Here is a 15,233-nt window from a genome sequence, read left to right as displayed (position 1 = left end):
TTGGTCCAAACTAAGCAGCAAGAACAGACCACCATTCTGGAAAGAGTCGTAATTCCAAAAACATGGTCAGAGAACTAGTTTTAGAACAAACAGATTAACAGATACCAGACCTGGGGCCAGATTTACAATAGCAAAAACAGAACAACACAAAGGGTATACATAGTACAAATGAAAGAGGTATAAGGAGGCCAAAATGTTATATCTTTCTGTGAATTCCTTCTGGCTGTTTTTTAACAGCCGTTACTTCAGGCTTCAATGTCATATGATCCTTCAGAAATCATTCTAATATGCTGATTTTGTGCTTAAGAAACATTTCTTATAAAGTAGCGGTGGTGCTGCTTAATTTTGTTTTTTTGTTTTTTTTTGTGGAAACTCTTCAGGTTTCTACTTTAATTTTCTTTTTTATTAAATGTATTATGTGTAGTCTGAGTCTGTTTAGCTAAAGGAACAATATGTTGTTGTTTTCGGATATTTAAAAGTTTACACATTCCATGCTAATGATGGAGACAACGTGTTCTCGAAGTCAATGACTGTGATGTAATGTATTTGAGCAAAATACAGATATAATGCATTTGTGATAAATGTGACAAAAACGGTATCAGTTACAAATGTGTGTCCAAAAAGTTAAATAGTTGATTAAGTTTCATATACTTTCCTGTATTTAAAAAATGCAGATGGCATTCTGAAGAGCTTATCAGTTAAAATGTGTACATCAAATCGATTGTAACAGTTCATTAAGTCATGTTCACATTATGTGAGTATATAAAATGCATCTATAAAATGATTATTTGTCTAAATTCAAATTCAACAAATTTCAGTTCTCTGAAACCAAAAAGAAACTCTTGAGAATACTCTAAATGGGTAAAAAGGGTGTATAAAGAGTTTGAATGTACTGTTCATATGTTTGAAAGAACATTTGAAAGGAAAGTATCATGAACATGTTGCCAGTTAAAAATATATTTCATGTAGTTTAAACACTCTCATGTCACTCATGTTTCAGCAATGTTGAAATGGAAAAAACTTGATAAAATGTGGTGCAATGCTTTATATGTTCATCAAAGAGAAAATATAGAGACTCTGATGGTGAAGCAGCAGCTCCATGTCCTGTGTTTTATTAACTATTCGCATCTCCCCTCATCAGGCCAAGTAGAGCTCGCTGCATCCTGCGGTGGACATCCAACCCCACCCACATCCAAGTGTGACATCATATTGGTAGGTTTAGGGGTGGAGATGGGGTGGGTTTAGGGATCAGGGCTTGGAGATGGGTAGGTTTAGAGGTGGAGATGGGGTGGGTTTAGGGATCAGGGCTTGGAGATGGGTAGGTTTAGAGGTGGAGATGGGGTGGGTTTAGGGATCAGGGCGTGGAGATGGGTAGGTTTAGGGATGGGTTTAGGGATCAGGGCTTGGAGATGCGTAGGTTTAGGGGTGGAGATGGGGTGGGTTTAGGGATCAGGGCTTGGAGATGGGTAGGTTTAGGGGTGGAGATGGGGTGGGTTTAGGGATCAGGGCGTGGAGATGGGTAGGTTTAGGGGTGGAGATGGGGTGGGTTTAGGGATCAGGGCTTGGAGATGGGTAGGTTTAGGGGTGGAGATGGGGTGGGTTTAGGGATCAGGGCGTGGAGATGGGTAGGTTTAGGGGTGGAGATGGGTAGGTTTAGGGGTGGAGATGGGGTAGGTTTAAGGGTGAAGATGGGTAGGTTTAGGGGTGGAGATGGGGTAGGTTTAAGGGTGAAGATGGGTAGGTTTAGGGGTGGAGATGGGGTGGGGTTAGGGATCAGGGCGTGGAGATACGTAGGTTTAGGGGTGAAGATGGGTAGGTTTAGGGGTGGAGATGGGTAGGTTTAGGTAAATGTAAGGTGGGAGGAGTTGGATCTGGATCCAACCACGCCCCCTGGATCTTGTGGGCTGCAGCGAGACGCTCCTCCATCAGGCGGTGAGGGCGCTACAAACTACACATAGAGGAGTATATCAACAACCGCAAAACAAAGTCCAGACAGACTTTATTAATAGGGGGTCACAGTTTACAAGTCCATACTACCTATAAAACAACATTTTATGGCCAACAATTCCTTCATATCAAAACTTCAGGTGAAAATTACACAGCATCAGATGTGTTTGTTTATGACTGTGTGTGCAGAGGATGTGTTCACAGGTGGAATAGTTCAACACTGTGAAAACGGCCTAAATCACACATCATTGCTTCTTAAACACTTTCAGTTATTGGTCATATTTAACTTTGATAGATTAATAGATAGATAGATAGATAGATAGATAGATAGATAGATAGATAGATAGATAGATAGATAGATAGATAGATAGATAGATAGATAGATAGATAGAACACAATAGGCTATTATTTTGTAAACTTTAAAATAATACAGACTAGACTGTTATGGCATGTTCACAAACATTTTCATCCAAATTTAGATTTTTTTTTAAGTTGAAAAATAAAGACTGTACAAAGATTTTACACATTCAGTTTTATGGGGCTTAATTAAACTACTGTTTTTCACGTGTAGGCTATGCTTGTGTAGCCTACAGATGTTTATGAACAGCTGCAACATGACCGTGATATTTCCAATCATAGGGGAAGTTTTTTAAAAATTTAAAAAATAATTCCAACGCATTTTACTCATTTCTGGGGGAAGTGGTGGATTTTCCCACACTCGACGCGAATCACGACGATGTCCGATTCGTAAATGAATCATTCCTTGGGTCGGATCTTTGCAGTGCATTGGTTTACAATAGTAGTTCAAACTATGTGTTCATGAATCAGACTGGAGGTTTTGTTCAAATCGGAGTGAAGTGGTCTTGTCAAAAACAAATTGAACCAAGCAACAACCGTTTTCTGTCAAACACGTTTTTAAAGTTACAAGCAAGAAAATATTAAATCTTTTAGAGTGAACCGGGGATATTAAAACGTCTGTAGCCTATATATGTAAATAGTTTTTGTATTGTTTAATGTAAACATATACTTAAGTTCAAAATGACTTTGTTTTTTAATTAATTTTATGTGTCCCTGTCTAGGAAGACCTTATTTACTACATGATGTGGCATTACTGGAACATTTTAGTCTAGAACATGTAATATTAGAGGTAGGGATGTGGGGCACCACGTAATGAACCACTGAATTGTTTTTGAACCGGTTCATTGAAATGAACTGTTTGAAGGAACCGATTCGCGGAATGAGTCCGACGGCATCCGCTTTGAAAGCAATGACGTGTCGTGACCACCGCATCCGGAAGTACTGCGGGCTTGAGGATTTGTTTTGATGTCATCATAGCAATTTAAAACGTTGTGTTTTCACACCTTATGTAGAGTCACTAAGTTTGAAAGCTCCTTGAAATCAATATTTTTCAGCCTTGCCTTATTTTATGTCGGAGTTCGAGGTCGGGAAGTTCAACTCAAGAAGGAAATCCTCGGAGGAGCTGCTATGATGAAGAACAGGTTAAAATGATTTGCCATATGGCCTTTAAGCTCAGTTAACAACATTTAAACGTCAATTATGGATTGTACAGCTCTTGAACTCGATGCTATTAAATTTGCCAAATCGGCTGTATTGCATGATCAGAAGGGGAAATACAATGAAGCTGTTTTCTACTATAAGGTAAGATTCTCCTATTTGACATTTAAGGCTAATTGATCTTAAACTTCCTGAAAAGGCTTTATTCTTTAATGGAATTATCAGCTTGTTCCATGTTATGGCAATAAAAGCTGGCATTAAACAATTTTCAATATACAGTATATTCAATATTGAATACATATTCATATTTTCTTTTGGGTTCTGAATAGGAGGCTGCCCAGGCTCTCATCTATGCAGGCATGGCTGGATCCAAACTAACGTTAGAGAACATTCAAGACAAAGTAAACGAGTACTTGAACAGAGTACAGACTCTACTCAGTGCCGGTCAGTTTATGTGAACTAATACCAACATGACCACATCAAAAAGCTGTTTTTATCTATTGATATTCAGTATCATGATTTAAACTTTCTTTTAAGTTAATTCTTTAAGGCTGAATTTTTTTCTGCCGTTCTCTGTGTTCAACAAAAGTGAAACCTCCTTGTTGTTGTAGGTGGAAGAAATTATGCTCATATTTTCCACGGCCCAACCTTTAGAAAGCTTACATGGCTCATTTGAAAGTGGTGTGACTAACACAGCATTTGGGAATCACAAATGAATGCTGTCAGATTTCTAGTTCACAGTTAAATGCAATTCTCTTCCTCGTTCTCTTGTGTTATGTCATTTGAGAACAGCATTACATTTGAGTTGTTCTCTCATTAATTACTCACCTTTAGGTCATTGCAAAATGCTACGAGTTTCTCCCTTGGAACACAAAAGAATTGTATCGGTTGCTCTTTTTAACAATGATTGGTTTCAAGCTTCAAAAAGGATGCAAAAGGGCCATAAAATTATCAAGAAAGTGACGTATACAATTCATGTGCTTTAATGAAAATATTCTGAAAATATTTTAAATGTTAGCTTTGTGTGAGGAACAGACTAGAATCCAAGTTTTTATTCACTAACATTCTTGCGTTGTTAACCGCTATAACAGGATAATTGAGTCAGTGAGCTTATATATAATGCCAGAAACGCATAAATCAAGATATAAACTAAAATCAAAATCATTTTCCCCCCTCAATGACTATTTTTTTAATTGAAGAACTTACCGAATGAGATTCTGGGATCCTCTGTTGGACATTAGAGGGTATTTGAGTCTGAAAGGTTGAAAGCCCCTGCTTTAAAAAATGGTTAAAAAATTGGATGTAATTGAGGCAGATATCAAGATTTTCAGTGAATAAGAACCTAGGCTAAATATATGTCCCCCCCCCCACACACACACACTAAGCTATCGTTTGACTTCAGTAGATTTAATATATAGTACACAAGTCTTATGGACCATTTTTATTGAGCATTTGGATACTTTTCAAAGCTTGCAAGCCTGTCTCCATTCATTGTAAGTGTGTTAGTACACTGACTGAATCCCTGTGATTAGTTCAAGCACAGAGCACTGACCCTCTGAAGAGTAAACATCAGCTGGATCTGGAGAGGGCATACTTCCTGGTGACACAGGCTTTTGAAGAGGATGAGAAAGAAAACGCAGATGAGGCCATTGAGCTCTATACACAGGCTGTGGAGTTGTGTATTCAAGCGGTGAGTTGTCAGATAAGGGGAAATGCTTTGAGTTTGAAGATATTCTTTTGTTCAAAAGTCTCAAGAAAAAGGCCAATAAACTTTTTTATTTCAAATAAATCAATATCTTTATTTAGCAAGGACCCATTAAATTGATCAGAAATGACAGTAAAGATATTTACAAAAATGTCCATTTCAAATAAATACTTTTTTTTTTATAAAGAATTCTAAATTAAGGTATCATGATTCCCACCAAAATATTAACAACTTATAATCAATAACTATTCAGATTTGCCATCACAAGAATAAAGTACATTGTAGAAACCAGTTATTTTAAATGGTTATATTTCAACATATTATTATTTTTACTGTTTATTATTGTTTTACTCATCAGCATGAGACTTTTTTCAAAAACAAAAAAAATCAGGCTAACCCCAAACTTTTGAACGGTAGTGTATATAAAGAACTCAATCATAACTATACGTGTATACTCAGATACTAGCAGCAGTTCTGAAGTAATAGTTGTCAGTCTTCGGAACAGGTGGTGGTGTTAAATTGGTTGTTCTGGTTTCATATCTCTCACTGCCGGGTATATGGGCTCCTCTGTAACTAGAAACTGAGCCAAGCCCTGTAATCTTTGAACTCTTTCTCTCTCCCAAACAGTCCAATGAGACATCAGATCAAGCACTACAGGGGAAACTGAAGCAGCTTGCTCGACAGGCTCTGGACAGGTGCTTCACTGTTTACTCTAACACTAAAATACTAATAATCCAGTGTATTATGAATATTTTTAGTGAAAAATCACATAATCAACAGCAATATCGACAGCAGTTGTGGCATATTGACGATTACCATTGAATATTACTACAATCACAACTATCACACATTGAAAACGGAATGATGTACAATCAGTGCAATGCACATTTTACCTATAATCCTTTGTTTTCATCTCCTTTTCCTGTTTCAGGGCAGAGGGACTGAAAGACTCTCTTAGTAAACCAGCAAACCAGGACAAGGCCGCCTCCTCTGCATCCAAAGGCCCTGCTCAGGTGAGGCAGTTCTTTCCGCTGGGCCCAGACTTCTCCCTCCATGACAATGCGCAGCCGGTCCGAGCAGTGCAGTCCAGTGAGCCACAGGGTCAACGTTACACAGCGGAGGAGATTGAGGTGCTCAGGTAGGCTCAGAGCAAACCTGATGTCTTATATTTAATTGTGCATTCTCAGTTCCCTTGTGTGCATTTTGATCACATTTACCTGACATCTCTCTCGCTCACTACAGTTAATCTTAAAAAAGTGCTAATAATTTTATTGTAGTGTAAAATCCATCTCAAAATGAATATCAGTTTTTTTATGCTGTGCATTTATAATGTTGTGATGCCTAAATTGACTTTAAAAAATTATTTTAAATTAATTTTATTTGGACAAAACTAGGGCTGGGTAAAAAATATCGATTCTCCGATTTTAATCGATCTTCAGTTTAACGCAACGATATCGATTCAGGAAATCCCCGAATCGATTCTTAATGCGCGTGCTTCACGTAAGAGGATATGAATATTCACCTCTCGTCCTGAAGGTGTCACCATCTTTCGAATTGCTCCACTAAAAAAAACAACTGTGTGCACCCTATTATTAATGTAGATGTGTATTTCAGTAATAAACTTAAGTAGGAGAGTTTCAGTTACCAGCATTTATATCAAAATATGGATCCCATGTCTGCAAAACTAACATTTTAAATGAAATATTGATAGCTAATCGATATCGAATCGAATCGAAATCGAATCCGAATCGAAACCATAAAAATAAGAATCGAATCGAATCGCAGAATTGGTCACAATACCCAGCCCTAGACAAAACATTATATCATTTTATAATATGGTTTTATTTTATTGGTTATCAGCCACTACATGAAATAAAATTGTCTCATTGATATCAGCCACAATTACATGTTTTTAGCATTGATTCAATGTAATGCATATAAGTTCGTTGACATTTTGAAAGTATAATTTAATGAAAATATGTTCTTAACTTTTTCTTTTTTTGTGTTTTGCAGGAAGACCTCCAAGATAAATAGAATTGAATATGTTCCATTCATGAGTGTTGACCTGAGGGAACGGTTTGCGTTTCCTGTTCCATTCTCGTGAGTACTTTATGTATGAGTGCAATTTGAACAAGTGCAGCCGTTTCACTGACATCCACTGGTATTTTTGTACCCTGCAACAGCTGTATTTTGCTTAGATTTACACTAACATTCAAAATTTTGGGGTCAGTAAGATTTATTTTATTTTTTTTTTGAAAGAAATTAACACTTTTATTCTGCAAAGAGACATTAAATTCATCAAAAGTGACAGTAAAGACATTTATGATACAAAAGAGTTCTATTTCAAATTAAAGCAGTTTAATGCTGTTTTTTTTTTTGCCTTGAAGTAACTGTTGTTGAAAATTCAGCTTTGCCATCACAGTAATAAATGACATTTGAAAATATATTACAAAATTTCACTTGTAATTATATTTCACAATATTACTGTTTTTACTGTATTTCTGATCAAATAAATGCAGTCTTATTGAGCATAAGAGACTTCTTTCAGATACATTGAAAAAATCTTACCCACCACAAACTTTTTAACAGTAGTGAATTTAAGCAGTAGCAGTAGCTTATAACACTGAAATATAGTATAGTCCCAACATTGGGTGACATGATTATGTTTATAAATAGGGACAAATGTGGGAAACTAGCTCTGTCGCCAAAGCAGAAAGCTGTATTCTCACGTTGGGTTCGACCTGATGACATCTGCAATAACCCCACCATGATCTACACTGTGTCCAGCTTCAGCATCAAGCAGGTCACACTTTATGCATCTTTGCTTCTCATTCAAACTTTAGCAGCCAGTTAACAGGCAACAACTTGACCAGTAATAGTTTTGAATATTATTTAAAGCAGTTTTGCCATTCAGAAAGCTCTGTTGTTTGCTCATGTGACTTTAAGCGTATGTAATGGTCTTTTATTTGTTCATGTTTGCAGACGGTTGTGTCAGACTGTTCTTTCGTTGCCTCATTGGCCATCAGCGCAGCATATGAGAGACGTTACAACAAAAAATTAATCACAAGGTACAACGGGTGTGCTAGGCCTTACTGTTTACACTAATAGTTTGACTCGTGTGTAACCCTTGGATTATGAGGCTGCTTTTTGGATGCCTCATGGACTGAATCAACTTGAGAATGTCAGGTGTCCTCAGGCTGGAATGTAAAGAATTCCTGAACAAGCACCTCTTTTACTGTAATTTATATTAATAATAATTATATAACAAGAATTATAGAAGTCAATGGGAGGTTCCCACAATGATACAATGTTTGTTTGCATGTTTGTATGTAGCATCATCTACCCACAGAACAGGAAAGGAGAACCAGAGTATAACCCTTGTGGGAAATACATGGTGAAACTGCACATTAATGGCGTCCCAAGAAAGGTGCCTAACCACTCTAAACCCCACCTCCTCAAATCAACTTCAGTTTTTTCTATTGTTGTCTTCATTGTTTGAAGATGAACAGGTTCAGGACAATATTGTCATAGTTCAGGTGTGTGTTTCTCTGTCAGGTGATTATTGACGATTTCCTCCCGGTGGATCGCAATGGCGAGCTGCTTTGCTCCTACTCCAGTAATCGCAATGAACTTTGGGTGTCGCTCATTGAGAAGGCCTACATGAAGGTCATGGGAGGATACGATTTCCCAGGCTCCAATTCTGTGAGTGGCACTTCAGACTCAGATGCTTCTCTAAACAAAACATTTGTCACCAAAACTATTGTCTCTTTTACAGAAAGATGTTATGGCTGATGGTGAATGGATAAAATAATGATATTTTTATTCTGGGTTTTTTGATGAACATAAAGTTCAAGAGAACAGTCTTTATTTGAAATCGAAAACTGGTAAAGGGTCAGTTCACCAAAATCACTCAAAAATGAAAATTCAGCTATTAATTACTCACCCTCATGTCGTTCAAAATTTCGATGAAATCCAAGAGCTTTCTGACCTTGCGAGAGCTTTCTTCTCTTACGTGTCAGACTTCGACATGTGTTCACGACAGTACCACGACCACTTGTTGAATAAAGTCATTATTTTTTATTTATTTGCGCAAAAAAAGTATCCTCGTAGCTTCATAAAATTATGGTTGAACCACTGATGTCACATGGCATGTTTTAATGGTGACCTTACTACCTTTCTGGGACTTAAATTTGTCAGTTATGTAATGCGTTGCTGTCTATACAGGGTCAGAAAACTCTTGGATTTCATTAAAAATATCTTAATTTGTGTTCCGAAGATGAACAAAAGTCTTACAGGTTTGGAACAACATTAGGGTGAGTAATTAATGACAGAATTTTCATTTTTAGGTTAACTATCCCTTACTGACTCTAAACCTTTGAACAGCAGTGTATACTATGGTGACACTTTCACGTTTTCTTTTTGTAGAATATTGATTTGCACGCTCTCACTGGCTGGATCCCAGAGCGTATTGCTATGCACTCAGACAATCAGTCCTTTGACAAAGATGACACTTTCCGCATGCTTTACCAGAGGTAAACACACATTCACAGTACACACACAATACACTGGTTTGTACTGATTTCTGACCACAGTAGGTAACATGTTCCTTTAGATTCAGTGGGATGTAGCTGCTTCAATACTTTACTGGCCTTATTTCACTTGCCTGTATTGATTACGAGCATAAATAGTTTGTGTACAGTGTTATTTATGTAACATAGTATTTATTAAGATTTTGAATTGGCTTTTATTTTTAAATTTTCTGTTTTCATTTTAATTTTAGTAATTTTGTTATGTGCTGTTGTCATTTTATATATATATATATATATATATATTTCTATTTAGCTTTAATTTATATTTCTGTTTAGTACTTCAGCTTAAGTTTATTTCAGTTAGTTGCAAAGGCAACATTTCTCTACTTTTTAAAATTATTTTTTAAGTTTATTTTTACATTTTTATTTTATTTTTGTCATTTCAGTTATAGTTAACATTAACAATACTGATACTCTGGTGATCTTTTTTTGGCAGGTTTCACAGAGGAGATGTTCTCATCACCACGGCGACAGGGGTCATGACTGAGGAGGAGGGGGAGAAGTGGGGTTTAGTGCCCACACATGCATATGCTGTCCTAGACATCAGGGAATACAAGGTGAAACTCACGACCCCGGGTCTGTGTTAAAAATCTTCTGCTTAGTGGAGTCTCATGACTATAACAACAACATCATCATCATCATTTATCTCCTGCTTGTTTTCTCAGGGTAAACGCTTCCTCCAGCTGAAGAACCCATGGAGCCATCTCAGGTGGAAAGGGCGATATAGTGAACGTGATGAAAAGAACTGGACACCAGATCTTCTCAAATACCTCAATTTTGACCCTAAAACCGCACAGAAGTTTGACAATGGTAAGTCGGTGCTAAACTAGCAATGGCACATGAAAGATACTGCAAAAGAAGTTGTTATTAACCATATTGTGTGATGTTCTTTAAGGTGTATTTTGGATCATCTGGGAAGACTTGTGCCAGTATTACGATGTCATCTATTTGAGCTGGAATCCAGCACTGTTTAAAGAGTCCTCATGTATTCACAGGTCTGTCTCATTGTCATTGCATCTATATAATTGTCTGATTATTAGCAGATAATTAAAAAATATATGTGCATTGTGCTATTGTAGTAGCTGGCATGGCAAACAGGGACCGGTTAAGGATGTCTACAGCTTGGCCAATAATCCTCAGTACAAGCTGGAGGTGCAGTGTCCTCAAGGGGGCGCTGCTGTATGGGTCCTACTCACCAGACACATCACTGACAAGGTACTGCAACAGATTGCAGTGCACTACAATCAGATTGAGAGGACACAGTTAAAACTGTGATTAAATATTTAAAAAGTTTTTCTTTATGTATAATCCAGCAGCCCTTTCTGCTGAATTAGCAGGGCAACACTGCTACTAAAATCTGTTTTGGACCTTTAACATATACTGACAACCACCATAATCACACAAGTGGTAATGAGAAAACCACATGATGAATCAACACAATTAGTTTTTCCATAAGCTGAGATGCTATTAAGAAACACTGTTCTTTGTATGAAATAGCATTAAAAGTAAACTGTCACACAGGGAATTCTGGGAATGTCCGTTCACATTTTTTCACTGTAAATTATATGACTTGTCCACAAACTGAACATTCAACAGTATTTTATTGTAAAATGCATGAAATGTAAGGTTATATATATTATATTTTTCCCTTGTATACAGTAAGGGAACATAACTAATAACCATGTTTTTGCTATAGTATTTTTACAGTTATAATTACAATAATTTTGACCAAGTTCTTACGATTTTCTTACTTTCACATTCACTCTCAAGGATGACTTTGCTCAAAACCGGGAGTTTATTACTTTAGTAGTTTACAAAACCAATGGCAAGAAAGTCTATTATCCAGGTAAGCACATAATTTAAGAGGTCAAATACATTCACTTGTGTACATCTTTATTCTTTATAGCTTCTAATTCATTTATGTGCTCGGTTCTGATTTTATTCTGAAGCTGAACCTCCTCCCTACATTGATGGCATCAGGATCAACAGTCCTCACTACTTAACCAAGATCAAGCTGACTAGTCCTGGAACTAACACCTTCACACTGGTGGTCTCTCAGTATGAGAAACAAAACACCATCAACTACACACTGAGGGTAAGACACAATCAAGTGTGATAGTTTTTATTTTTATAGTATTTTAATCATATTAACTGTTGGCATGAATATGCTCTTTCAAGGTGTACTCGGTATGCAAGTTTAATTTCTCCAAAATCCCAACACCCTTCGTCCACACCAAAAGAGTGAGTTCACACCTCTGTTTTCGCTGTTTAAAGTATTCTTAGTGGGTGTTTTTGTTGGAAACTATTTCCAGATGGTCTCTCTCTATGTGTAGATAAATGGCCAGTGGAAGGGGGCCAGTGCAGGAGGTTGTGGAAACTACAGAGATACCTTCAAGAACAACCCCATATACCAGTTTAACATGGAGAAAGCAGGCCCTCTGCTAATCGAACTACGTGGTTCCAGGTCAGACTGCTCGTTATTTTCTTTGATTTCATTACATTCCTTTTGTTTCATTACATTTCAAGGGGTTACAATAGGAGTACTAAAATAATTGTGATAAATGTGCATATCCTTTCAAACCTGATCATCAGTATGAAGTGAAGTGAAGTGACATTCAGCCAAGTATGGTGACCCATACTCGGAATTCGTGCTCTGCATTTAACCCATCCAACGTGCACACACACACAGCAGTGAACACACACACACCGTGAACACACACCCGGAGCAGTGGGCAGCCATTTTATGCTGCGGCGCCCGGGGAGCAGTTGGGGGTTCGGTGCCTTGCTCAAGGGCACCTCAGTCGTGGTATTGAGGGTGGAGAGAGCGCTGGACATTCACTCCCCCCACCTACAATTCCTGCCAGCCGGAGATTCGAACCCGCAACCTTTGGATCACGAGTCCAACTCTCTAACCATTAGGCCACGGCTTCCCCCCTATACACTGCCATTCAAAAGTTTGGGAACAGTAAGATTTTTAATGTTTTTTAAAGACATTTCTTTTTTTGGACATTTCATGTTTGATTAAAAATACAGGGAAAAAACAGTAATACTGTGAAATATTATTACAATTTAAAATAACAGTTTTCTATAAGCTGAATTTTTATTATCCGTTACCTAAGTCTTTAGTGTCATATGATCCTTCAGAAAATATTCTGATTTATTATCACTGTTGGAAACAGTTTTTGCTGCTTATTATTTTTTTGGAAACCATGATACTTTTTCAGGATTCTTTAATAAATAAATAGTCAAACAAAAACAAAAACAGCATTTATTCAAAATAGAAATATTCTTTAACAATATAAGTCCTTACCATCAGTTTTTATTAATTTAACACATCCTTGCTGAAAAAAATAATAAAATTAATAAAAAAATAAATAAATAAATTACCGACCCCAAACATTTGAACGGTAGTGTATATTATTAAAATATTTATTTTTAAATAAATGCTGTTCTTTTTTTACTTTTTATTCATCAAAAAATCCTGAAAAAATGATCACAGGTTCCAAAAAACTGTTTCTAAAATTGATAAAAATCATCATATTAGAATGATTTCTGAAGGATTTTGTGACACTGAAGACTGGAGTAATGTTGCTGAAAATTCAGCTTTGCATCACAGGAATAAATTATGTTTTAAAGTAAATTAAAATAGTAAACCATTGTTTTAAATTTCATAAATATTTCCTATTGCATTTTTGATCAAATAAATGCAACTTTGATGAGCATAAGAGACTTATTTTAAAAAACATTAAACAACATTCTGATCCCAAACTTTTGAATGGTAGTGTATAATCTGAAGGCCTTTTGCTATGATTAGGTGTAACTTACATAGAGTATGTTAACTGCAAGCAAGCATATAGTGTTTTGCTTGTGTTTTGGATTTCCTTTGACATCAGGAATGACGTAGGCAGGGCCATCCTGTGCAACTACTCCATTGCGGAAGAAACACCTACACACTTTCAGATCCCTTCTGTCTTTCTTTTTCACTCTCTCTCTCTTTTCACTGTCGAGTGTGAGGACGTATGATGTAGCGTGATGCCTGTGAATATAAATGAGTTTGGTTTGCTCTCTGCAGGCAGTACAGCGTGGGCTTTGAGGTGGTGACCGTTTCTACTGCAGGGGATTCTGGATCATCAGGCTCTCAAAAGAGAGGGAGTGGAGATTACCGGTAAAGAAATACTCTTTGTTTTGTGAAGATAACTACATAGAAGGTGAAGCAGAGCCCATTGTATTGCTTTAAAGAAAATCATAGTGTCAGAAACCCTGTGTCGACTTCCGTTCTTCCATATGAGGCACATTGGCTGTGTTTGGGATGGGATGCTAGTGTACTGCTTACTGCATACCGCAGAGTATACATTTAAAAACACTTAAATACTGCCTACTACAGAATGCTTTTAAAATTATTATGTGAAGTGCATAATGATTTCATACGGTTGCATAATGCCCAATCAGTAGAATGCTAAATATCATAATTACACAACCTCAATGTTTAATTCCGTTATTATCATCCAGTTAGATGTAAAATAAAAATGGTTATTTGGCTTTTTTTTTTCAGTTTTGTGCAAAAACATTTTCTGCTTTTGAACATAAAAATTAATATAAATAATTATTCAAGAAAAAGTAAGAAATTGTGGCTGATATTACTTGACCTTCTATTTTGCAATGTGACAAGTGAACCACAAGTTGAGCTTGTTGTATTATGGCATATAGTGTGCTTTTATCTATAATGCAGATTTTAGATGCTAAAGCCCCAAAAATATGGGGCCTTTTTAAAACTTCAATTCACCAAAGCTTAATTTATTTATCATTTAAAATAAGAGTTTTGTATTTTAAAGTTATTTAGTCCTTTCAAAGCTGAATTTTCAGCAGCCATTACTCCAATTTTAAGTGTCATATTATCCTTCATAAATAAATCTGTTAAAGGATTAGTTCACTTTTAAAAAAAACTTTTGCTGATAATTTACTCACCCCCATGTCATCCAAGATGTCCATGTCTTTCTTTCTTCAGTCGAAAAGAAATTAAGGTTTTTGATGAAAACATTTCTCCATAAAATGGACTTCATTGGGACCCAAACGGTTCAAGGTCCAAATGACAGTTTCAATGCAGCTTCAAAGGGCTTTAAACGATACCAGACGATGAATAAGGGTCTTATCTAGCGAAACGATCTGTCATTTCAAAAATAAATAAAAAAGTTTGTTTTATAAGCACAAATGTTCGCCTTGCTCTGTTCTGTGATGCGCGTTCGTGACGTCACGTAATACGCAATGACGTGGAAAAGGTCACGGTTGACTTAGGCGGAAGTACCGAGTCAGTAGGCTTTTTAATATTAAAACACCCAGGATACGCACACGAAATGGGCATTTTAAACGATAAACTGACACAAAGACATTTGAATATGTGTATATGGTCCTCCTTCCGCACATTTGTAAACACTGACTCGGAGTCGGTACTTCCGCCTAAGTCAACCGTGACCTTTTCC

General features: G+C 36.7%; 1 protein-coding gene across 1 annotated transcript in view; it reads left to right on the top strand.

The window, feature by feature from the left end:
- Positions 1–3,202: 3,202 nt before the first annotated feature.
- The window catches only part of LOC306886851 (calpain-7-like), a 14,578-nt gene continuing 2,547 nt past the window's right edge, over positions 3,203–15,233 (top strand). The window contains exons 1-20 of the mRNA XM_079444182.1: positions 3,203–3,606; positions 3,792–3,906; positions 4,995–5,152; positions 5,795–5,862; positions 6,099–6,305; positions 7,181–7,267; positions 7,844–7,970; positions 8,150–8,235; positions 8,501–8,594; positions 8,723–8,869; positions 9,593–9,699; positions 10,193–10,313; positions 10,422–10,566; positions 10,652–10,751; positions 10,836–10,971; positions 11,527–11,602; positions 11,706–11,851; positions 11,935–11,997; positions 12,090–12,220; positions 13,829–13,921. Of these exons, the coding sequence (XP_079300308.1) occupies positions 3,505–3,606; positions 3,792–3,906; positions 4,995–5,152; positions 5,795–5,862; positions 6,099–6,305; positions 7,181–7,267; positions 7,844–7,970; positions 8,150–8,235; positions 8,501–8,594; positions 8,723–8,869; positions 9,593–9,699; positions 10,193–10,313; positions 10,422–10,566; positions 10,652–10,751; positions 10,836–10,971; positions 11,527–11,602; positions 11,706–11,851; positions 11,935–11,997; positions 12,090–12,220; positions 13,829–13,921 (2,309 nt within the window). The 5' untranslated portion in view covers positions 3,203–3,504. The remainder of the gene's footprint in view (positions 3,607–3,791; positions 3,907–4,994; positions 5,153–5,794; positions 5,863–6,098; positions 6,306–7,180; positions 7,268–7,843; positions 7,971–8,149; positions 8,236–8,500; positions 8,595–8,722; positions 8,870–9,592; positions 9,700–10,192; positions 10,314–10,421; positions 10,567–10,651; positions 10,752–10,835; positions 10,972–11,526; positions 11,603–11,705; positions 11,852–11,934; positions 11,998–12,089; positions 12,221–13,828; positions 13,922–15,233) is intronic.

This window comes from Barbus barbus (genome assembly GCF_936440315.1).
Source record: "Barbus barbus genome assembly, chromosome: 21".
In the NCBI taxonomy this organism is placed as follows: Eukaryota; Metazoa; Chordata; class Actinopteri; order Cypriniformes; family Cyprinidae; genus Barbus; species Barbus barbus.
The sequence above is the reverse complement of the archived record's forward strand: the minus strand, read 5'-3'. Positions and strand labels throughout refer to the sequence as shown.